The sequence below is a fragment of the Montipora capricornis genome, chromosome 3, assembly GCF_036669925.1.
Source record: "Montipora capricornis isolate CH-2021 chromosome 3, ASM3666992v2, whole genome shotgun sequence".
In the NCBI taxonomy this organism is placed as follows: Eukaryota; Metazoa; Cnidaria; class Anthozoa; order Scleractinia; family Acroporidae; genus Montipora; species Montipora capricornis.
Genome location: NC_090885.1, coordinates 20299558 through 20324325, shown reverse-complemented (window position 1 = coordinate 20324325; position 24768 = coordinate 20299558). Strand labels below are relative to the sequence as shown.

The 24768-nt window shown below is 40.0% G+C and overlaps 2 protein-coding genes across 6 annotated transcripts in view; one reads left to right on the top strand and one right to left on the bottom strand.

Annotated features, from left to right (window-relative positions):
• Positions 1-22055, top strand: part of LOC138040878 (uncharacterized) — a 46024-nt gene extending 23969 nt beyond the window's left edge. For 2 of the 5 annotated variants that reach the window (XR_011130702.1, XM_068886584.1), the window contains exons 3-4: positions 19689-19735; positions 19832-20291. Coding sequence is in view for 2 of the 5 variants with exons in the window: in XM_068886584.1 (XP_068742685.1) it covers positions 19689-19735; positions 19832-19992 (208 nt within the window). In the remaining 3 variants the exon portion in view is untranslated. Of the gene's footprint in view, positions 1-19688; positions 20292-21939 lie in introns of those variants that run through there. The other 3 variants (XR_011130700.1, XR_011130701.1, XM_068886585.1) reach the window with 2 other exon arrangements.
• Positions 1407-18996, bottom strand: LOC138041741 (uncharacterized). Its single transcript, XM_068887467.1, has 13 exons — positions 18669-18996; positions 16479-16945; positions 15212-15389; positions 13904-14023; positions 12714-12773; positions 11285-11719; positions 10427-10450; positions 9041-9427; positions 7870-7982; positions 6483-6541; positions 5842-6015; positions 4740-4903; positions 1407-4057 (listed from the first exon to the last, which is right to left on the bottom strand). Exons 1-13 carry the CDS (start codon positions 18994-18996, stop codon positions 1407-1409), a joined length of 5160 nt encoding a protein of 1719 aa, XP_068743568.1.
• Positions 22056-24768: the final 2713 nt, after the last annotated feature.

The window sequence follows — 24768 nt, the reverse complement described above, 5'->3', positions numbered from 1 at the left end:
AGATCCTAAACATCTGTAGCGAAATTTTATTCCTATGAAAAATATTTTATTATTCTTGTTATTTTATGGCTTTTATGTCTGCAATGTGACTTTTTAGTCAATAATGTATCTATCTATGTATCTACAATATTTATCTATATATCGTAGATATAGATCGGAATGAATCAGTGATACACTGCTGTATGCTGGTATCGCCAGAGCCTTAAATTTGTTTGTTTGTTTGTTTTAAGGTATTTTGGTTGCTAAGGACAGCAATGAAAATACTTAAATGTGGCGCCACGATTATATTTAACCAATTATCTTAGAGGTTTAGCATTGCGTTTACCTGAAATGGCAAACGAAAGGAAGCTGCGCAGTGTCACAAAAGATTAAAAATTCTCTTATTGTATCTTCGTTCTCCCTTTTTTAACAGTACTGTTGTTGGATATCAGCAGCTAACAGCAATAAGGCTAGGCGTTTGTCGTAAACGCAATGCTAAATCTCTCTATTATTTTGCATTCGGTTGCCTTAACTGCAACCATCGTCGTGTCCTGGGAAGAACAACCAGCTCATTTATATAATTTTAGTATCATGTCTAACCGTGTGATATCATGGCTGACTGAAAATAAATCGTTGATTCTCTCGGTCCGAAAGTAAAACGAAACTCATCTTTCTCATAAAGGCGAAAATGGTCGCCTTTGGACAGCTACAATGCTGAACAAAAATCGTTGAGCCCCTCAAATTTCGTCCTTTTCCACCTCCCCACCCAAAACAGTGTTGTTTACAAAAAAGCAGAAATAACCAAGCTATCCTTCAACATTGTTTTGGGATTGAGAGGGTTTCACAAGAAGAAAATTCAAATAACTTGTTCGGATTTGAAAAGGAAATAAAAAGTGTCTCAACAATTTTTTCCCGGATTGTAGTCTAGAACTAAAGACTCGTGCATTTTACAAAAAGAATCTTTTAACTACTGTTAAGTATTTTTCATGGAATATCTCAACACTAAGTGGAATGGAGTTTGTAGCTACTGGGCAAACCTACTAACGTTTTTCTTAATGATATTAACACAGTCACCAGTTTACCTTTTTGGTTATCTTTTCGGGCCCATTTTTTCAAAGGAAGGTGTCAAGTGGAAAGCTGGCTCAAGGCCCAATCAAACGATTTTAACATCTGTTCACAGTTTATTCATCTTTGTTGACCGCCACTCATTGAAAGAGTTTGACGCCGACCCCCTTAAGTACATGACCGGTCTTCTGATTCATTCAACCATGCTCTTCACTGAACAATGTCGAAACCGTGTAACTGGACCTTAAAGTACAATTTCGGACAACCAATAGGGTTTGGTGACGATAACTTTTACACTTAGCTCTTAAACAAACTTTGAGCAACTCGGCTTAGTACGATATAGTTTCAACAGTAAAATAGATTTATCCTTTAGAAGGCTTTTTCACTTTCAGAATCGTCTCTTGTTTTGTAGTTTTTTTGGGTTTGTTTTCTTTTTTCTTTGTGTTTTCCTTTTTCTTTTTGTGTTCCGGTTTCTTGTTCTGTTCCGTTTTCGTTTTTGGAAGGGCCTTATTTGCAGTTTTCTTTTTGCAACAATAAGCTGGGCAATATGGAGGACAGAATGGGCCTGGCTGCACAGTGCACGAAATTGGACAGTTACTTGGAATAGGTGGCGATGCCGGTGCCGGAACGAGAGATATTTCAGGAAGCTGGAGTATTAGGGATTTTGTGGGGGCTGAAGGTTGTTTGGGAATAATTGGCTGTTTGATAATAATCGGATTAGTGAAGACGGGAGCAATATTCCTCAGAGGCTGTTGAGGCACGATGGAAGGAAAGGGATTTAACATCCCGGGCGAAAAGTATCTTGCTTGAGGAAAAGGTTGTTGAGGTTGCATTAATGGGATACATGGTCTGGTTGCAGTTGGGATGCATGGAAGCTTGGGAGGATATATAGTTCTTTGCGGGACTGGGCGAGGATTCATGTAAACACTGCCTTGTAACTGTAACGGTCTTGTTAACAAAATTGGTTTGGATTGTGGTGACGTTTTTGCGGTCGTCGTAATTACTGCTGGTTTTCCAGGGACTGGAAGACAGGGGTTCGCTAGAGAAGGGATGCAGGGATAAGATGCTGGGAACGGATATGAGGCCATTTGATACGGACGAAATGGGACACAAGGATTCATAATAGATGGAACACATGGAGGTGAGACCCGAGATACAGGAGGAGGAGGAGGCTTAGCTGGCGCTGGCTTAGGATATACTAGTACAGAGCCCTTTATAGTAACTGGTCCTTTCGCGGGAATCGGTTTGGATTGAGTCTTTGCCTTGTCATTTCCAGATGCATCCTTTATAGGGCCATAGATGGGTTTGATTAACGGAATTTTAGGGCCCATTACCAAAGGTCTTTGAATATACTGAGGCCAAATAGGAGAACGATAAGCTTGAAACGGGGATCCAAAGCCATAAATATTAGGTACGAACTGAACTAGTTGTTGTATTGGTGAGGGGAACATTGGCTGTGGGGCAAACGGAGCATAAGCTGCAACCGGAGATCGCATATACGGTTGTGCACTGGGAAACTGATATGCATTCATGCCTGGCCTTGGCATTATAGTTCGAGATCTTCCCTTGTTATGAGATGGCTTAGAAAGCTTTCTAACTCCATAGTTTGGTGGGCATGGATAGTACGGACGAGGAATGCACGTCACAGGAATAATTTGTGGTCGTGGGAAGAGGTAAGGTTGTGGCCTTGGGAAGAATGATGTTTGAGGAAGTGATGGTGGTGGTGGAGCTGGTCGTGGTCGTGGAAGGTGTATCACATGGAGTGGGGAGTCAACCATAGAGATAGGTTTAGCTGTGGGTGCTTTTGATGGAGGACAAGAGTTGAATGCACCAGGGATACACGGTGGCTGCATGAATCTTGGGGCAGGTGGTGCCGGTGGGAGATGTATCACGTGAAGTGGCGAGTTAACCACTGAAATTGGTTTCAGATTGGGAACCTTTGCTGGTGGACATAAATTGAATGGGCTTGGAGTGCATGGACGCTGCATGAATGTAGATGGCGGTTGTAGCGCAGGGAGATGAATTACGTGAAGTGGAGAATTAACTACAGATACAGGTTTCATTGGACGCATTTGTGCTGGTGGGCACTGTCGGTATGGACTAGGCACGCAAGGTGGCTGCATCATATTCGCCAGTGGCTGCACTGGTGGAAGGCGTATTACTTGTGGTGAGTTTACCATAGATAGAGGTTTCATTGGACGCATCTGTGCTGGTGGGCATTGTCGGTATAGACTAGGCACGCAAGGTGACTGCATCATATTCGCCGGTGGCTGAGCTTGTGGAAGGTGTATCACGTGTAGTGGTGAGTTTACCACTGATACAGGCTTCATTGGACTTATCTGTGTTGGTGGGCATTGTCTGTATGGACTAGGCACACAAGGTGGCTGCATCATATTCGCCAGTGGCTGCGCTGGTGGAAGATGTATTACGTGCAATGGTGAGTCTATTACAGATGTAGGCTTTGCAGCAGGATATTTTATCGGCTTCGTGCAAGGGTTGAATGGACTCGGGATACAAGGCAACGGCATTGGTCGAGAAAAAACCCTAGGAAAAAACGGTTTTTGATAAGGATTCTGCGGCATAACAAGTGGAGGTCTCGGTAACGCCATTTTACGCAGTGATGTGACACGTCGCGGTTGCATCTGGAACATCGCAGAAGGGCCAGCAAGTAAAGGAATGTTTAAAGATCTCTGCCCCAACGAGATTCCTTGACTTTCAGATGGACAAGGCTTGAGGAAGTGCGGTATACATTTTCTGGTCATGGTTACTGGGTATGTCATCGGCCTGATCTTTGGTGCCATGCCTTGACCTGGTAACGAACTTACTGCGGAACGTGAATAGGGTGAGGCTAATAAGTTAGGAGGTGCTTGGGCTATTACTCCATGTCGTGTCCCCGAATATTGATTGTTATAACTGGACGGTATCTTTGAAGTACAGCAGAATGGATTGCAACTGACGAAGCAAGTCGTCAGACAACTTGATGTGCATGATCCCATTACAGCCGGTGGAATACCTGGAAATATTAAAGTGTGGTAAACAGGTTGGTTTTCTTTCTGCTCAAAGATCTGTTCACGGCACGCGTTCTATTTTACATGCCTTTTTAATGTACAGGAACAAAGTCCAAACACAGAAACATACGAGCTCAAGTTCGAAGTATAGGACTTGCTGATATCACGCAGTAGCGGAATTCTTTTTCTTATATGTTGAATGTACGTCTGTTTTTACTTGGACTTCTCTGATAGATCTCACCAGTAAATCGTAACTGCCATTTCTCTGTCAGCACTTGATTCAAGGGGATTTCGTGGAAAGTCGTGTCAAAATATATGTGGGTGAAAAATGTGACGTGGAGTTGATCCACTCCTCCTAAGATTGGTTTTCATATGATCGTAAATCACTGATCGCGAAAAAAGGTTCTGAAATCATTTGGAAAGCGCTATCTGACTGCAGAAGATGCGACAACCTCGTACTGTCTTCTGCGATTAAAACTGATCGTGCAATCATTGTGGAAAGCCATACTCTCTGATCTAGCGTCGAAACACGCATACTCTAATAACCCTCTCTAATTTTGTCCCTCTCTAATGTGCTGTTACAGTCGACGGTTCTGCTCTTGTCAACGATTACAACGAAACCAGGCTGTTGATTTTGACATGCAGCATTAAAAGCGATATTAGAAATAAAGGAAATAAAAGGTTTACCTGGGAGAACAATTCTAACAGATTGAATAAGCGTCTTTTGGTTAACTGGTGCTGGAAGTCGTCCAAGGTTTTTCCTCAAGAAATCTTGAATCGGTATTGTGGGATCCGGTGGTACTCCAGGGCCGAACTTTAAAATGAGCGATACAATGACAAACGACTTTCCCCTACAGACACAAAATGGACTCAGACTTTAAGATGCTGAGGTAATTAACAACTATTCACCGAAGTGGAGGTGGCTAGTGGTGCGGCGAGGTAAATATGCACCACTAGCCACCGACACTGAGGTGAATAGTTGTTATAGTATTAGTATGTACTAAGAGAGTAAGACAATATAGCACAAAAAGATGATTTTAACTTATTTAATTCTGCAAAGATTACAGTATTTCGGGCGCAAATCCTGCGTGACGTGCTCGATGGGGGGGGTGAAGGGGGGTAGCAAAGGATATTCGGAGTTTGAGTAGCCACTCAAAGCGCGCCTTCGACGTTATCCACTGTTTTAGTATATACTAAAGAATGATATAACTTGAAAATACCAGCAGATGAATTCCTATTTCCAATCACATTTTCTGAATTTGGTTGTGAAACGTTGTGTTTAACAGGAATGAATTACGAAGTGTATTCAATGAGTAACAAGGAAGGTGCGGGCTCTTAATAACATTGTTAAAACTGGCCTAAGAAATTCTGGTTTAGCGTTTGTGTTCTACCTCACTAAACGTTCTTAAAATTTATCGAATGGTTCTCGAATTGTGCTATAATGTCAGCTTTTTGCAGTCAGTGCTTCCATAGAACTGTTCTGTTAGTTACTTGTATGATTAATGTACTGTAAAAAGAAGAAGAATCTCATGACAATAATAGGTGCATTAAAAATGTCATGCGGGAATAAATTCAGCAAGCAACATTAAAATGAAGAAAAAGATATCCTAGAAAGTAACTTGGTATTGAAACGATTTGAGTCAATAAGGTCACCGAGTCCAATCCTCTTCGCGTGAAAACAGCCAGAGGCTCTCGAGTCTAGAATGCACGTAGCGTCTTAGTAGCTTTTACAACTGACCTCGTGCAAAACATGGAATCACGGTGAAAAGAGAGGAAATTAACTGCTTACGGTGGTTTTGTTGTTGTTAACCCACTTGGGGTTGACACTGTGGCTGGAGTCGATATTACAAAAGATGTTGGTTGGCTTGATGGCCGGGCCGTCCCACCAGCTATTCCAGAGCTAGGTGTCGGGATCCCGGGTTTCTTTGTAGGTGCATTTGTAGTCGCTGGATTCTTGCTTTTCCTGGAACCAAATTTTGGAACATGCCTCAATAAATCACTGATAAAATTCCCTCGTGTTATAGTGCTTTAAGTTCACAGTTTAAAATTAAATTAACTTGAAGTTATCTTTTTTTTAGAAAAGTTAAACTTGATCCTAACTCAACAAGACGTAATGTGCTTTTTTTCTCCGCAGTTTTACTTTAAAAAAGCCCACAAATTTCGTGAAGTTTGCTGATAAAACCAGGCGTTCCACGGCCGAACTTGTGAGATCAATTTTGAGAACAAACCGTCAAAATATGCTCATATTAAGTGTGAAGAGATTTTAAAACGAAAAACACTTTAGGTCAGATACACTTGAAGCCAGTACGGAATTGCCATCATTTAGAATCTCCAATAGAAGTTAAGTGAGAAGAAAACCTCTCCAGTGAGATGAGCGACATATAGTCTCTCGATTGCAAACGTTTTATAAATAAATTTTTAGTATTTTACCTGAAGTCTTCAACATATCCTGACACAAATGTTTTGTAGTTTTTATAAATATCTAGAAGCTGTACAAAATGAAAAAAAATAGATATTAAAGAGTAAGTAAAACCCGTGAGTAAGAAGCTAGATTTTTCGAACTCAGACTATTGTCGACCACAAAATCAACTGAAAGCAAATGGTGTGGCCCTTTCACAGCGATATCATCATTGCTTATCATGAAAACATGCTTTATAACACTCATCCTGCATAACTTGTCTTAACTTCCAAACCCAATATAACAGTAAATTATAGAATAATGATAAATCTAGAGCTCTTAGACAAGGTAAAAGATGATGACCGCCTACTTAGTACAGTGAGTTTGATTATCGTAGTTCAACGTTTTGACCATGCATAATAGTAAACTCTTTAAGAACCGGTTTTTCTTTTTCAGGCTTAAACTATTCTTCCTTTGTAGGTTAACAGGGTTCTTGGGTTTTTCCATGGCTTCACTAGGTTTTTTTATACGGGTTTTATGGTGATGACATCATGTCTTTGATGTCTATTTATACCATGCCATAGGTAATTTATTAAACCGTATTTGGTCAAGAGAACGCGCAAAATATGAGACGGTAATACACTGTAGTGTCCAGGTTTGACCGATTTAGAACAGAGCAAATACGGACCGAACGGGAGTTTTTCAATGAAAGAATTGTTTTCAAAACGATGCAAAGCCTGAGAATTTAGCTTGTCATACAAGTGACTCGTGGGTATACCAGTCGAAAGCGTTGCATAACTAGTATATATCCGACCAACTGATTCGCATAGTTACCTCGCTATCGTTAAGAACGCTACATATTCATTTTCAGTCGGTCTTGAAATGGAATCTGGATGCACCCTTGCTTTATTTTTTAGGTATAAAATTCTCAAATTGTTAAATCCTTGGTTTGGGGCCAGTCCCGACCTTTACACAAAACCAATTCGGTTTTTTTTCTCTGTCAATTTCTGCACGCTGTCATTAACAGGAATGACCAACTGAGTTATAAACATATTTTCCCTTGTTGTGAAATAACTATCCGGCTCTCTTTGCTTTTCCCAAATATATCCTCTGGAACTTGACCTGTACTTTTAGGAAAGTTCTCTCGTTTGTTTTAGTCAATCAATATAAGCGCTGGTTACTCGAGTGAATGTAAAAGGAGTTTGAACCATAAGTGGCCTGTGTTGCCCTTAAGCAAGCAGACTGGAAAGAACCACTTGTAGATATAATTACAAAGGCAGCACGTTCTCTTCAGTTATCCTGAGTATTAGGTATGGACAGTATCAGGTCGGGACGCGAGCTACTACGGTGTAGTCCTATGCTTAACCAACTTAGTCAACTGGTCTTTGAGTTAATTAGAATATATCTAGGTATTCATACCAGTGTTTCTATCTTACGCTTGAGTTCCATGTACGAGAGCGACGATTTCTCACTGTAGTCGTCCGTCCACGGCGAGGAAGGCAGTTGGAACTTTGTGCGATATGTAATCAGACCTAGACGAATACATTTGAGACTGATATTAAGACAGTATAAGCAGTCATCATCATCATATAATTTATGGTATTTCATAGCACAAATAGCTTGTTACAAAATTGTAGTGGATGACTTTGTCAGAATGTTATGTAGCTCAAACGGCTTTCATGCAGTTCACAACCTTATATTTGAAAAAACAAGGAGGATCACAAGTTCTCGAAACTACGTCATGCACGTATACTTCAAGAAAGGCGCTGGCAAAGAACGTAACACAAGCATAATAATGAATGAACTTTATTTAAGTGTCACGTCTTCTAGCTCTGGGGCACTAATTGGGTACTCTGCACATAGCAATTTAACTCAAATCAAATCAAACATTTTCTTTTTTAGGAGAGGGGAAAACTGTAGTACCCGAGAAAAACCTCTCGGTGTAGGGGCCCTTTTTGGGTGTCACAGTTCTTTCTGTATCTTATGAACGGAGGGATTTTTAAGCCATCAAACTTCACAATCGTTGTGCTTTTTGTTGTCCCGAAAACATGTCAAAAGAACAGCTTGTCAAAACAAGCGAATGGCAGTTTCAGAAATGGCCCTCCAGGCCCGAAAAGTATTCGGGACGTTCGAGAAACGGACCCCAGAGTGGAAAACCAACAAAATCAACCCAAATATGACACCGAGTCTGGGAATCGTACCAAGACCACATTAGCCCCGTGAGACGGGGATTACAATTTAGCATCCTTTACTGGAGAATTCTGGTTTAGTGAGACTCTACAAAGTGACCTAACCGGTCAGCTGTTGCTTACGGTTGGTCTTTTTCCTTGTGGTGCAAGCAACATTCAAGATTGCAAGGAGAGAAATACACACTTTCAAGCATACAAATAACTGAAACTTCTGCTGGTGATGTTTCAGCCGATCTATGTTTATGTTGTATGTTGTTCTCTACCGATTTTCACAGTATTGACACTGTATGTTCCATTTTTTACTCAATTCTCCAGAGTCAATTCATCCTTTATTGTCAGAGATTGACGACCCTGTTATTCACGGAAGGTCTCTTTGTTAAAATCCAGCAATGGACTCTCACCTTCAAGAGGTTGTCTTGAAACATATGTGTGAAGTTGATTGCAAAGGACGTCCGACATAGTTCCATAATTCGTCACCTGAACTCCAACACAGTCCTCCTTGTCTCCTGTTGGTTCATTTGCCTTCCAGGTTGAGTATTCAACACTAGTTCCATCTGACCACGTGTATGTTCCCTCTGTGATTCGATCATTTAGTCCTGTCCAGATTAGCTCTTGATATCCAGTTGGTATCAGTCGCTGAACAAAGGCTTCCTCTTGTGATTTGTGAAAAGACACCAATGTGGCGTTCACCATTGCACTCTGAAACAACGCTGCTTCCCACGTCTGCTTGTCTCTGTGATATTTGTAACACGTTCCGTCGAATTTCTGAAATCCCGGGTTGCATGTCACTGTTAACAAAATGTAAAAGTACTGTATTATAAAAGGAAACACTATCAATTTCCTCTGATTGCCAGGAATGCAGAAATGCGGGCAATTTCCGAACAGATTTATTCTCTCACTGAAACTAAGGGTGCGTTCGATTGAACCTATTCCGGAATAAGAATACATTGAGTGATGATTTAAAACGGTATGTCTGGCGTTTTGAAGCAACAAGGATATTAAATATATGTTAAAGATAGAATTTTAGCAGGTGTTTGACAATGTTAATGTAAATCTCCGTAAAAACGAAGGATTTCTAACTTCTATTCCATGTATTCCTATTCCGGAATACGGTCAATGGAACCCACCCTAACTAAGTTGATTGGACTATGCCGTCGATAATGTGTTAGTTTTCTCTGTTGTGTGAAATGCTTGTGAACGACATTATTGAACGTATATCTGAGTTAAGACTACAATGAAAAGCGTCACGCCTGGAAACGTTAGCCTCATTTGTGATTTCTTTTCACTATAATAACTGGACAGGATTTCATCTCCTTACTTTTGCAAATTAAACTCATCGTTGTCATCCAAATATTTGTTCATAATCGCGATCCTGATCATCATCTTTTGTCATCATCGTCGTCATCACTATAATTATTGTTGTTATCGTCGTTATCGTCATCTTCATCATTTTCGGTATCATCATTATTAGTAGTATCACCCAACTAGTGGATTAATGGAAATCCTGCATTTTAATTGGCTACGCTACTAGAGAACTATTAGTTATAGTCCTCGAGTGGCTAAAAGCGTGACGCTTTCTTTCGTTTTATTCCCAAAAAAATATTTCTTTAATTTGCATTTGCTAACTTTATTATTACCTTTTCTGTCCGACTAGTTGGGTGATACTGAAATAATTAGACCCTTCTCCCTCGCAAGGGCCACGGCTCATGCGGCTTCGCCTCATGGGCTATTGACCCGTAGCCCTTGCGGTCTACGGGTCTAATTGTTAATTATTATTCTGTACTTACCACCTCGCATAAGGATGTATACATCTGAAAGAAAGAAGAGTATTTTCAGTTGTCTTGTTTCCTTGTTTCTGTAATGTACAGACAGGTACTGTTTGCCAGACAAAAAGTATTTCAAAATGTCAGCAAGAAAGAGGAGAAGAAACTACTGATCTTGAAATCAGTGGGCGAAACACGTATCAGTCGCCATATTGGAAGTGCATGGGATAGGTCTGGGCCAATTGACCAAAACGACGGGGTGGAGGGCGGGGAAGAGAGGGTGAGAAAAACTGCCTGCCCGAAAACCAGGCTTTTCTCAGTAGCTGCCCACTTTCTGTTTAGCTTCCGGCTACATGGCACGCCACAATAATTGACCAAAAAAGTAAGAGGCCGTGATAAAGCTGCCAATCACTTAATTAATTAAGCTTGCGGTTGTAAACAAACTTGCTCTGGAGCGTCTACTGGCACCCAAAAAAGCGGTAAAGCATGTAAGCACACCGGCAAAAACTGCAGCAAAAGATAAGTATAGGTTTTGCCCATTCCGATGTCTTGTTCAGTATGGAAAGTTTGAAAAATCCGTTAGGCCAACTTCGAGCAGAGAAAAACCAGTGTTCAAGCAACCGTGGACAAACTGTCGGTGTACGTTGGATCAGATCGGCAATTAATTCCTATCGAACAGATATTTTACAACTCAATCCGTAAGGCTAAGGAAGCTTTTTTAAATTTCAAACAGGCACGACAATTGATCCCAACGGTCTAAATATCCGCGAAGAAACATATTAGATTTCAGTTTCTTCTGTTATTTTCGAGTTATTTTTCCGTTACTCTTTCAGTATTTGAATTCAAATTAATAGTTTTAAAACACATATATTAGTGGCAAACCTGTGTATGGTAAAACATTGTCCTTGAGTAACAGTTCTTTATTCCCCGGCATCGGGTCAAAGTACACCACAACATAGAACTTCGAAGAAGATGACTTGGCAAGTCCAACACCAGCAAAGTTACTAGAGAGCCAAATCATATGAATGAAAGGCAATGCTAGGATCTTTGACTTTCTCTTTGCCCAATCATAATACTTCACTGAGGAATACCACGTGACTACAGCTATTTGTGCCAATCCGGTCAGAGACCCCACTCTGGTAAAGACATTCGTTCCATAACTTGTGCTTGGGTCTATGGACGCAGTGCCTCGCGCGACCAGTGACTGTGCCCAGTTTTGAGCGACCATAGAAATGCGCATGGAAAGGATAACTGGCCCTGCACCGTGAATTCTTCGAAATCTGTTGATGTATTCTAGAATCTCTATTCTGAATCCAGCTATAAGCAAAAACAATGCGGATCAATCTTGTTAATGCCCTTACGTAATGAGCGCGATATGACACTACACTCCCTGAACCTCATTTGAAGACATGTTAGCAGCAATCTTAAGGAATAGCCGAAACTGTAGCCCACGTAATTTCATAGGAAATCACGAAATGACCAAGGTCGTAATCTCGAAAATAGATCTCCTGTGTAGATATCTAGATTCTTTCTGTTCAGATGATTTTTTTTTGCAGAAACGAAATGAAATTTAAGTTATCCCGCGGAGAAGTTAGGTTTTGTTGAAAAAATGCCATAAAGAGCAAGTTTGAACTGAAATTGCCAGGAATGAAATTAAAATTGTAATCTATGCGAGTTAAAACTCGACTATATATTCAGGTAATATTAAGGAAATAATGATCCAGATTAGGCAACGGAAAGAAGAAGAAAAAGCAAGAAGTAGTTACTGAAAAGAAGTGCGCATACCTAGACTGCCTCCCGGTATGACAGCTCCCAATGACCTTGATGGGGTAGTCAATTGACTTGGTGTTGAACTAAATATTCGGCCAGGTGAACCTGAAAAAGATACGGTTACCAGCGACTTCTGTAGCATTTAATCTGTTACACATTCACTTTGGCCAAACGGTAAACTTCACATTTGAACTCATCGCTAGGACATACTACTTCCTTTACTATTGACGATACTCTAAAAGTCCTTTTTCTACTTAAAATTTTTGAAAAATTCCTATCGGCCACTGTTTTAGTGTCTCACTATTGAGATTTAGCAAGGGCACTTGCCTTGGAACGATGTTTCTCGTTTCACGGACTTTTGATGGGGGTTGAGTTCGTTAGTTTTCACCCCGAATTTTTTTTTTTCTTCTTTAAGCCCAATATTTGATTTTAGTGCTGTGATACTTTTTACCTGCTTATTTAGAGACATGAAATGACATGATCCCGAGCAAGATATGTTAAGCGCAAAAATGGTAAAGATCCTTTTTCACTTTCGAAATACCTGTAGATCCTCGCGTGGTTGGTCGACCTGTCGGTCTTGCAGTCGGCTGAGTAGGTTTGACTGTAAGATAAGTACAAAATGGAACAGTTAGGAAAATATGCAGGAAATATCTTCGCCTTCCTCTTAGGTATCGTCATCAGGCTTGTGCGCATGTGCAGACTTCATTTGATCACCAAACGTGCACGTTCTATGGTCGTCGTGCGCGTCAACTGGTCTACCAGTTTGTACAATATAAAATAAATCAAAATGGCCGCCATATCTGCAAAAAGATCTATTATTGCTTGACAAAATGCGGCCACTGTTGTGACGTAATAGGTTACCATGGCAACATGAAAGCTTTCCAAAAACACCCGACATTTCGTCTTTTCTTGCTTATATATTAAAAATGACTTTGCTGACCCCATTTTTTACTGTAGAATAGTGATTAGTAATCTGAGATAGAACTATAGGCAAGGTCTTAAAAAATCGTGGGAACTGATTTAAAGCTACCTTAAGTTTTTCGAACATTTAAGGTAGTTCTAAATCGGCTCCCAGGAATTTTTTAAAACTTTGCTAATAGTTCTATCTCAGATTGCTAATTAATAATCTACAGTAAAAAATGAGGGTCACCAAGTTCATTTTTAAGATATAAGCAAGTAAAGACAAAATAGGGCGTATTTGAAGAGCTTTCATGTTGCCATGGTAGCCTATACGTCACAATAGTGACCACATTTTGTTAAGCAATAATATATTGTTGTTTCATATGGTAGCATAACATGGCTGTTACGTGATACAGTTTTTCTAATAAGAAGGTCTCTTAAAAGTGGTGAAACCGGTTCCAGTGAGCTTAGCTAGTAAAATGAAAAACGTTTATGTTGGTAATAACGTTGGCTTCGTAACTTAATGGACCTCTTTAGCTTGTACGTTTTGTTTTCCCATTTCAGACCACGTGATGTTCACGTGCTTAAGACGACATTTGAAAGAAACTGTTCCCTAGAGTAACATCACGTGGTCTGAAATGGGAAAACAAAATGCACAAGCTAAAGAGGTCCATTGGAAGAGCAGCTAGTAAGGCAGAGGTCATGGGTTCAACTCTCGTTTAATCGTTTAAAGCTGAAATTTTCAAGTTTTTCCTTTCGTTGCTACTTCAATAACCCTCGTAACTTTGATGATCTTTACTACAAAATAAGTTATAAGTAGAGATTTTTTACTTTCACATCTGAGCCCACTATATCCGGTTTTACAGCGACAGCGGTAACCGGTACGTGCTTGAGTGTCAAAAATACAGCTTCCGCCATTTAGACATGGACTGGAAAGGCAGGGATCTTTCTCTGAAAACAACGGATAGTAGATGATTAAAGCCAAGCGCATTCAACACGTTATGTGGGAGGTTCCATAATTTAACGCAATGGCAGCTGGTGATGCAGAGTGTTTTTACATGACGAGCAATTGTTCAACTCTTTGAACTCTTTCTATCCTTTGGGATTCGTTACACTGTTGTTGTTGTTGTTGTTGTTTGGGAGCTTACGCACTAGACGTGCCGAAATCGGAGCTGAACATTCGCGTGACGGGACATAATTTTCTCCCAGATGTTTGAACTAGTCGTCTTTAACAGAGAAAACATGCTAGCATTCGCCGAAGGCGAGGTGAATATCGTTTTTATTCACCGATATTCACCAAGCCTGAGTATAATTACATAGGTGATTATTTCACAATAATAACATATGTGATTATTTGAAAAGTATCCATTTTCTTTAAAACAATTAATTTCTTCGTCTGTCACCTCGACAAAACGGCTTGCGGCCATTTTGAAAAACCGCTCAAGTGCAACCAATCAGCACAGAGAATTTTCTATAATCACCAATGTAATAATATGTACTTATTGACTGAGTGGGAGGGCCGGACGGGAAAATTTGGCCCGAGGTCATGGCGTACAGACCAAGCGCAGTGAGGTCCGTGCGACATGACCGAGGGCCAAATATTTTCCTGTCCGGTCCGACCTAAACTCAGTCAATAAGCATTTTATCATATGGGCTCTTTACACTATTTAAGAGCACTCAAAAGATGAAGTTGGGACAAAATAAAAAGCAGAATGCACAGAAAATTTATCTAATATGTTGTTTGCATTTGCTTTCCTAGCTGTAAATTACTTGGATGTTTAAAAGCGACGAAATCCCCTAAAATTGCATCGCACGGAGCAGTATGTGTTCCTAGTAGGACCGTACGACTTTTTCCGGGCGTCCTCGCGCTAATGCGTACGGCCCTCATACGGGGATTTCCCCAATAGTTTTGCAATGAAAGGGTACGCGGAGCAGTACGGGCCATATGATAATACTAAAAATGTGATAGTTTCAAGAGAAGTTAAAAAGGAAAACAGTCACTTTCGGTTGCCAGTCATGGCTCAAGAAGGCCTCGTGCTTAGACTTACTATTTCTTCTGTTTGATTGTAACAAAGGCTTTAAAAAGCCGCGAGGTGTGTACGTATGCCAGAGTACTCAATGTAGAAGGTGTGTACTTACGATCTCTTGCAGCACATTTGTTTTTTATGAGGGGAATGTCTTTGGCATCTAAAGCCGTGCCATATATTTGCAGACATGTGACGCGGCCTCTGAAGTATTCGTTTTTGCCTGTCATTGCCCCCATTCGAATTGGATAATTGGTGGCCAGATAAATGCGCCCTATCTTTGTTTGAGACACCTGAAACCATGCATAATCAAGAAAGACACATTAGTATAGGCAATCACATTATTTCGCTAGCAATTTGCAATAAGTCAGGACTGAATAGTAACTTTTCAGAGACCTACAAATTGCACGAGTGTAATGTTTAGCCTTTAAAAAAATTTACAAGTGTAGTTAATAATAGTGAAATTTACAAATGGAAAATTTACAGAGCAGAAGCAACGTACCCGTATCACGCAATAACGCAAAATTTCGCCATGCATGGCTCGCATTTGATTGGGTATCTGTGACGTTCTTTGGTGATTGACCGAAATGCTTGGTTTGTTATACCGCCTTTTGCACTGAATTACCTGTTTTCTGCACTGTGTTACAAAAGACTGCATTCTGTTTGTCAATCAGATGGGGAATTTTTCATCGTGATGTATGTTATTACGTCACGAAGAAATCAGACACTGAATTTGTGTAGCAGGATAATATCTGTTGCCGGCAAAATCCGTTCTCCGGTTGAATCCGTTTTGACCTAGGTTTTAATTTAACCTTGGTAAAAACGGATTCAACCTGAGCCCGGATTTGACAAACTACAATGTCGGGCACATTGCAGCAAAGACGATTCACACCCAAGATCCAAATGTCCATTCTCCTTACTCAATGTTATATATTTTTTCCATTACGTCAGCAAGGAGGATTCAGTATTACATAAAGACACTATCCCCTGATTAACCATTTCGGTATTCTCATTATCTGTGTGGTTGACATTGTATTTATAATGTAACGAGAAATTCCATGTTGATCATTTCTGGGGTGAAAGGGATATTACTACGCGCTATTCGCAGAGACGAGGTTCGGACTCCCTAGTGATATGGTCTGGTTTAAAGAGGCCTCTTTGAGTGTCATTGTATCCCACCTCTGCGGGTGTGTGCATAACTAGTCAAAATTAAACATTTAAAAAAAGTCCTACAACTTGACGAGAAAATGTCGACCATTAGTTTCCATTACGATAATACAGTTAAAATCTTTTAAAGGTAATGCTTAAAAGGTGTGGAATATTGCAACTTCATAGCGCCTGGTATGCAAATGAGTGCCGCATTTGTTTTTTTGGCCTCTTACCGTTCTTCCATCAATCCACAAGGCAGCCATTCCTTTGGTGTAATCGTATGTTAGGCCTATAAAGTACCACTTCTTTGGTGATAAGTTGACGTAATTCATGCTTCTTTGGTAAAGATGATTACGACGGCTGTAAATAGAACCACTTAGGAGTCGTGGTCCTTTTAACCACAGACCGACGCCTCGCCCCACTCGGCGATAGTTGACGATTGGACCCGGTTGTCCCTCGGAGTAGACCCACAGAAATATTGAAATTGACGTCCATGAGTCAAGTTTTCCGCCAAGGCCGTTTGCGAAGTCGATGAAACTATTTGATGTTCCCAGTAAATAAAACGAACCTCCTGGTCTCCCATAAGGCCCAGGTAAACTAGGAACGTTACTCAGGACGCCAGTGGGAGCCCTGCGTGCACTGATGTCTTTTCCTTGGTTTTGTTTGTTCAGAGGATAAATGGCAAATGCCACAGGGAGAGCTGTTGAAGGAATCAAAATTTAAATATAACTGAACGACGTTTAGCTAAAAGGATTCGTACTAGCCACTTAAAAACGACACGGATACATTTTTAGTTTCCTACTCTTTTGACGCATCTCATACTTATTCTATTTCGCAGTTAAGGCTTTTTAAATAACCCATGTAACAAGAAATTTCCGTCTTGTGCCGAACATCGCACGTGACATTCCCACACATCTTAATTAAGGCGTTTTCCTGGCATTGAAGTCTATACTAAAAACTGAAGACATCTGAAATCATCCAAGGGAAATCAATAAGGGGCACACTAGTATGAGTCGATTACTTTGGTGGTGGAGGTGTATAAGGCGTGAGCACTATTAAACGAGTTGATAAGCATTATTAAATTTTCAACCTCGGTTAATGCATTTCTCGTGCTCTGATTGGTTCACTCAATCTCGGTTATCAGCTCATATACCTAAGTTTGACCTTATATGGCAATTGATTGCGCTAAGCGTTGCAAAGCTAATTATTTTTTTTTTTCGCCAGAAACAAAACCCCATTTTTTGTGGAAAGTTTGGATCGATTCCGACGTTTAGAAGTACGTGAAAAGGCAAGAAATGTTTTTTTGTGATGAATCTGTGTCTGTCTCACCACAAGGTCGCATCTTCATCAAGTTTTTTTCGATTTCTCTTTGGCTCCCATTTCCAAACATTTGGAGTTCAAGGAATTTAATAAAACAATTATTCCATTCGCCCTTGTTGGATATGAGACTGGTTATAGCCAACTCGGCGCTACGCACCTCGTTGGCTATTTACCGTCTCATATCCAACGCGCGCTCATGGAATAATTGTTAAGTACTTGTTGCAAGTTCGCTTCTTTAGTTTTGTTAGTACTAGTGTTTCCAATAGTTTTGTTATATTTTAGGTTGAGGTCTTTCTCTAGATCTATAGTGTTACATTGGTATAACTTTCTTGTCCCGCGGGGTTTTGTTTGTTTTAGTTAAATGTATCCTGTCCTTTACTTCTATGTAAATTTGTGTGTGACGGTGTACGTTTCCGAGCTATGTAGTTTCAATGTATGTTCTCAAGTGTTCTAGAACCTACTTATGTGAGTCTCAAGGCATTCGAGTACGTTTTCCTGTAAGCTCTCCGTTTAATTAACCCGGCAAACCAGTTTCAAACACTGAAGGACTGCATGTTGTGTTCTAGAGCTCTTTACAGCCCGTGGGTATAGGTGGGTTTCAAAATCGTAAAACATCATGGGATATTGTTCAGTCTCACCATTAGCAATGCCGCGATTTTACTAATAGGCTTCCCTCTGAGGTCTTCGGCTTTCCCCTCTCACTAAAACCCAGTGTTTAATTTGATTAGAGTAAAAGTGAAGCGGTCATATTTAACGTCGATAACTCGTTAAGCAACGCGCGTTTTTGAGACGCGGACGGCAACCGGAAGTGAGCTGTTTTCCCTTTCAACTTGTCTTCACTCAACCACATTTATAGTGCTAAGTATCGTTTCTCCATTAGAGATGATTAGTATAAAAATCCAGGAGACACCACTGTCCTGGCACGCGAAATGTTCTGTTCCGGTTGCCGTCCGCGTCTCAAAAACGCGCGTGCTTAAGCTCCTCAGTAATTAAACTGACAAACGTGAGGTCGACGGTGGGCTCATTTTACTCCTCCCTTAAGTAGTGAATTATTGTTTGGAGAGATCATGACGAGGGTGCGTGTATCGTATGGTAACACTCACCTTCCGCACACGTCTTTGTGACTAAATCACCAATTATTTCTAAAAGATCCAAGAAAGTGGCGGATTTAAAGATATTTTCTTTCTTTTGGACGATCAATCTCAATTCACGCTCTTTGGTGTATGGTCCTATTGCCAGGGCATACACTTGCACTCCTTTCCTTCGCAGAGGCAGTACTTCCTTGTCTAACGGCGTGGAAACATTCGCGATTTGCGTTTGATATCCATCTGTCATCAGTATCAAAATCTTGGGAACAGAACTTCTGGATCCTCCTGATGGAACAAACACTTTCTCGGCCGCAACTTTAAGTGCCAAATCTATCCGAGTCATTCCTCTAGTATATGGGAGCCGTCCCAATGCTCGATTAAACCCTGAATAATCGTAGTAGCCTGTCAGTGGTATTTCAAGAGTGGCTTTTGAGCTATATTCTATGACTGCCACGTGAGTTCCTGTTCGAGAGATTCCGTAACGTTGCACTACCGTGCGAATGAACGACAGTTCCTGGGAGTAACCCCATTGACCAACACTTCCTGATGCGTCGATTGCAAAGGCTATATCCACTGCGCGTGTGCAAGTGGCAGCTGAAATCGAAAAAAAAATGGAGTTTAACTTAGTGCGAGCAAGATCTATGACTATTCTCTTTCCAGTAGCTATTTTTCATTTTCAGAGTCATCCTAAGGCGGCCCGCTTATGAGAAATTTCCCTTTGAGTTTTTACTTAAAATTACATTAAAATCATCTGAACCAGTTTCTTTTCTCTTTCGTCAACAAACAAGACAGTAAAATTCTAAGAAAAACACAGCAATCAGTTTTTACTTTTTAACTAAATAGAATCAGTTAGGAATGAGTAATTATAACGCCATCCACAGATCAGTGCTCTGTAAGCATATATGTCGCTTCGGCGTTTCTTGCACGTACCACACAAAGACGATAGCTTAAGGGACAACAAGGCTTCACGTTGAAATCTGCCTTGACAAAAAGAGCATGGCTTTTGGTTTTAATCAAACTTCTTTTACTTTTCAGAAACTTGGAGCGATCCCATTCAATGGGCACTGCGGTTGCTGGGAAAGGTGATTTCTTTGTTTGTTTGCTCTAAAAACAAAAAGAGTTTCAGTAAATTCTAAAAGTAATCTTGCGTTTACATCGGTTTGAATTGCCGTACGTAGGACAAGACATCGTGCTACAGTCTCAACCAGTCACAGACAACAGTTCGTGCCATATTCTCAACCAATCAGCGATTGACAGAGCAAGACCAATTGTGGCCTCCTGGGGTTTCTCACGATTATTTTTCGCTTTGGGTTTACATGCATTGGTGTGTAGATTGTGATTAGCCAACCTAATCTCATCGTCTTAGCTTTAAAAGACTCAATGGAAAACTGCTTTATGGGCGTCGTCTTCTTTAAGATAATTGACCTCAATTTATTTCTGAGTACATTTGCGATACCTCGCATATTTCGCACTTACCATCCCTCCCCTGAAAAACCGTAAATGCAATGGAGAGCTGAAATATCAACTGCAAGTGTGGTAACTTCATTGCAGCCTGAAAAAAAGGAAAATCTTGTATGGTTACTTCATTTCGTAGTTAAACTGTTTTTTTGTTTGTTTGTTTGATTTTGCGCTGCGCACTTCGCTGATACCGAAAACGTTGCAGTTCACTGATTCCACGGTTTTGAACCTCATAAAAATCTACCAGTAGTTCTTAATACGCAGTCCGGCTTTTCAATGGCATTTGGCTTCATCGGAAAACACAAATTGAGGTCAGTTTTGAATGTTTGCTTGGCCCCATTTAATTACTACTGAAAATAACAATTGTTTTGTTCCTGTAATCCGTGATTCCGCTTAAATAGTACCTTTAGTTATATGATGTACAGTATCTTTCTGTTGAGGATTATTAAGTTACCAAAGCTAAAACAAAGATTCTTTTAATAACAAGATCAATGTCGAAAAACAAAACAGCTGCTGGAGGCACTTTCACTGCGCTTGTAGCCGAAAGAAGAACCAGCTTTTTCAATTTTGACTTAACGTTCTCGCCCAATGTAAGCATGGACGCCTTGATTGTAATCTTTGCTTGAAACAGTAAGCGAACAATTATTTTTTCTTCTAATCTGGCTCCCAAGAACATATTCCCAAAAGATGAATAACACAATTATGACTTTGCACTTGTCGAGGGAGATAGGTCCAAGATTGACCCTAATTTGATGCACGCCGATTTCAATAAGCGTCACGAAGTGTCCCCTTGCTCTTTTTCCAAACTCCACTCGCGTCTCGGAATACAGTCGACAATTAAGTGTCCCGAAAATGCTGCTTTTCAACTAAAGATAAACAGCTGCATTTACCCCCAACCTAAAAATAACGTTAAGACTTGAAGGGACACCGTGTTGGATGTCAAAGCTAGGCGTGCATCAATCTTAGCTTGGACATAAGTGGAGAGGTCGAGAGCAGTGTGAATAAACCGACCGAACTCATTAGTTCCAAACAGAACCCATTTACTTGAGGCTTATCTGAAATAAGACAATTTCGGCTGAATTAGTAAGTTCTAAGGTATTGGTTCTGCTGGAACCATTAAGGGTTTGTTTAGAAGCTACAATCACTAATACCAATTGCAAGACCAACTTGAAAGTATTGCTAAATGATGACTGTTAACTTTTTTTTTCTCTAAACCGATGGCTGTTTCAGTCAAAAATGAGGAGTGAAAATTAATACCAGATCACGATATTTTAAAGACGTTCGTCCTAGCCTCCCTGGAGGAAAAAAGGAAGGCAAGTCGAGCCTTCGCTGGTTCAAAAGAAAAATAACATTTGTATTCTTCAAGTACGCGATAACGTCACTTTATAACTAAAGTGACTTTAACAAAACTGGGTAGCATCTTCTGTGGTTTTTTGTTTTGTTTTGTTTTTGGATACACGCGCAATGCCTTTAGTTTTACGCTCGGGAAGATCATAGGCTGTGAAGAATATAGTAAGATATCTTAATGGTGATATAATTTCCGAGTTATGAGATAATTTCACGGAAACTTAAACAAAGAATTTCAATACGATTACAAACGGCCCGGAGCAAATCTAAGTAAATCCTTCTTTATCCTTGCAAAAGGGTCAGATTTTACCCAAATATGAAGGGAAAATGCGTTCAAACCAGGGTAATGGTCGAAAATAATTACTTACCGAGTTAAAACTATCCCTGTGATGCTGCCATTTATCAATCTTTTTAATCTCATTAATATATTCATGGTGTGAAGAAAAGTTGATTTTCGTAATCTTTGTTTTGTTTGTAATAGCTTTGATTTTAAAGACCTGCCATTCCACCAGCTTATTTTCCTTTTTCTACCTCAAAACGACTTCCAGAAAAGGGTAATCTATCAGTGTATTCAGCCATTTTACATTTGTTCAAAACGTTCGTGCAATTTACTGAAATAAAGAGGAACTACTTGTAGTAAATGGACCACCCTTTATTCATGTTATCTTTCGGTACTTCAGTCTCAAAATATGAACAATTCATTTAATTAATGATCCTCGGATCTAACGGAATCACCCGCTATCATAATTTAACACCAAGACCACCAGTTGGAAAATCGTGTTCACTAAGGCATCTAAACGTTTATTTTATTGTCCTCTTCCTCTCTACACGATATCTTAAGGGAAAACGAGTCTTAATCTCAACAATTAACAAAAATGGATGCCAAGGTGAAATGTTTCCCTGAATGATGACTCAGGTCAGGTGATCTTTGGAGTCAATTAATGATTCCACCATATCTACCAGATAGCGGAAGGTCTATATTATGGTTAACGAATCGCCCTTGTACATGTTAAACTTGACAATTAAATATAGACCAAGTCACAGGGTATCATTTAAATTGAACGAGAAATAGGGAAGCGTAGGAGCCCGCCTACGGAAGCCTTACTAACAAATTCCGTTTGACCACCAAATAGATTTGTATGATTGTTGTCTTTGGATGTCGCAAGTTCTTGTCCTTCTCGTATTCAGGGGCACCCAACGAATCTGTTCCTCACATTATCTGTTCCCCAGAGGAATCTTGCTGGCTGGCAAAAATACAGGTGTTTCGATGAGCTGGCTGGGAAATTTTGTCATTGATAGAGGTTTTGCCTGGGAATTACTGACTTTTTCTAGCATTTCAACCCGAGCTGGCTGTAGAAACCCTGAAGACTGAGGAGGACGACTAAAAAAAAAAAAAAAGAACCCCTTCCCTCTCCCAGAGAGTAGTCGTTTCGGATCGAGGGATTTAAAAGCACGCGGAATTCCTGGCTGGGAAATAAATTTGATCAGCTGGCTGGGAAACCAACCAATTTTATCTAGCTGGCTGGGAAATTTCTTGTGTGTCTTGCTGGGAAAAAGGAACAGATAATGTTTTCCCAGCAACACTGAAAAACACCTGAAAATGCCTTAATAACATTTATTTTCATTAACTAGGGTATAATAATACAGTTTACAACAAATTGGTCGTTGGTTGCCCCTGCGTATTGTAACTGAATGACCAATTGATTGTCTCCGACCTGTTTGGTTTCCTGGTATAGACGAGTTCACGCTCTTGATTGCATCATGGGTAATCGGGGCAACATGGCGGGAAATTCAAAGGTTTGTATGGAAATTCAAAGCAAATTTTTCCCACCCTCGTCAGAGTTTTTCTCTCTCCTTGTGTGGGCCCATTTCCATCAGTAGGGCTAACGCTCACATGGTTCATGCGGGGTGGAAACTTAGCACTTCACATTACACTCTAATCAGTTAAGTCTGTTCATATATAAGTGCTACACGGCCAACGTTTGCAAAAACGTAATCCTTCCAAAATATACTGTACATGACTCTAATTTATAGACTTTCGCCTTCATAAAGTAAACAAATAAGTTAATGTTCACAACTGATCTAGACTTGGTTTCCGTTCTTTGGAATTTCTAAATATTGCTTTTTTTTGTCTCCATACATTCTCTGTAATTTTGTGCCTTGGGAATTACAGGAAATGTATGGCAGAAACTCTTTTTTTTAATAAAATAATTTCTACAATAGCCATTCTCTCCAAATTTATTCTGCCGCACCTTTGAACGCATATCTTCTGTTTTGAAAAATAAAAAACCCAAAATTGCGTGTCATGAATACTTTTCATCGTTTTGAGCTTCCTTTCAAACCTTTGAATTTCTCTCCAACTTTCCCTGATTACCTATGATGCACTCAAGAACGTGAACTCGTCTGTTGTGTTCAGTTGAACTGTTTCTTTTTATATATACAAACACGTTTGCCTATTGTTAGCTTTATACTGCTTAGGCAGTTTTGGTGTGTATGAGCCTATAAAAAATTTGAAAAAAAATGGGGCGCTCTCTAGGAGTTATTTGTATTCAAATGACGTCTTACTATAGTGACTATCGGACTTGTCGTGTTTTTGTTGTAGGTAATGAAGTTCTTTTGAAGCGAATGATATTTACCATAAACTTGGCTCTTTTGTTATCGTGTCACGTTGTGGTCCTATTGAAACCAAATTTATTTTTTCCACAAAATCACATTTTGCCGTATTTTAATTTAACTTGTAATTAACTTTTGTAACAATAAAAGGACCCTTATACATACGGAGAATCTTTTGTTTATCGATAATAATAATAATAATAATAATAATAATAAACCTCTTTAAAATAATAAACCTTCTCTTTAAAAGAGAAGCTTTTAATAAGCATTTTACTAATACTGCGCACAACCTAGCCAGGGAAATTAATGTTGTTGCGTTTGAGCCTGAGTAGCATCTGTCACCAAATGTACAAAACCTTCTCTTTACATTTGCCCCCAGACATGATGTCGTGTTCACCCACTTCGTTCCCAGAGTCTCTCATCCTGGGAACGAGGTTTGTATTCACCATTCCATCCTATTGTTTGTTTTTTCACACCACAAATAATGCAAAGCAGACGGCAACCTCTTCCTTTAAAGTAATGTGATATACTGAGGTATTTGAGATTTTAAACTGGCAAACACAACAAACCAAACTTGTTTTCTCTCGTAATTTGTGGAGACTGGGGAAAAACATTTGCAAAGTAGTGTTAACTTTGTTCTGCCAGGTTCTCTTCAATTGTTTCCCCCTCCTCCAATCCCCCCCCCCCCTCCCTTCCC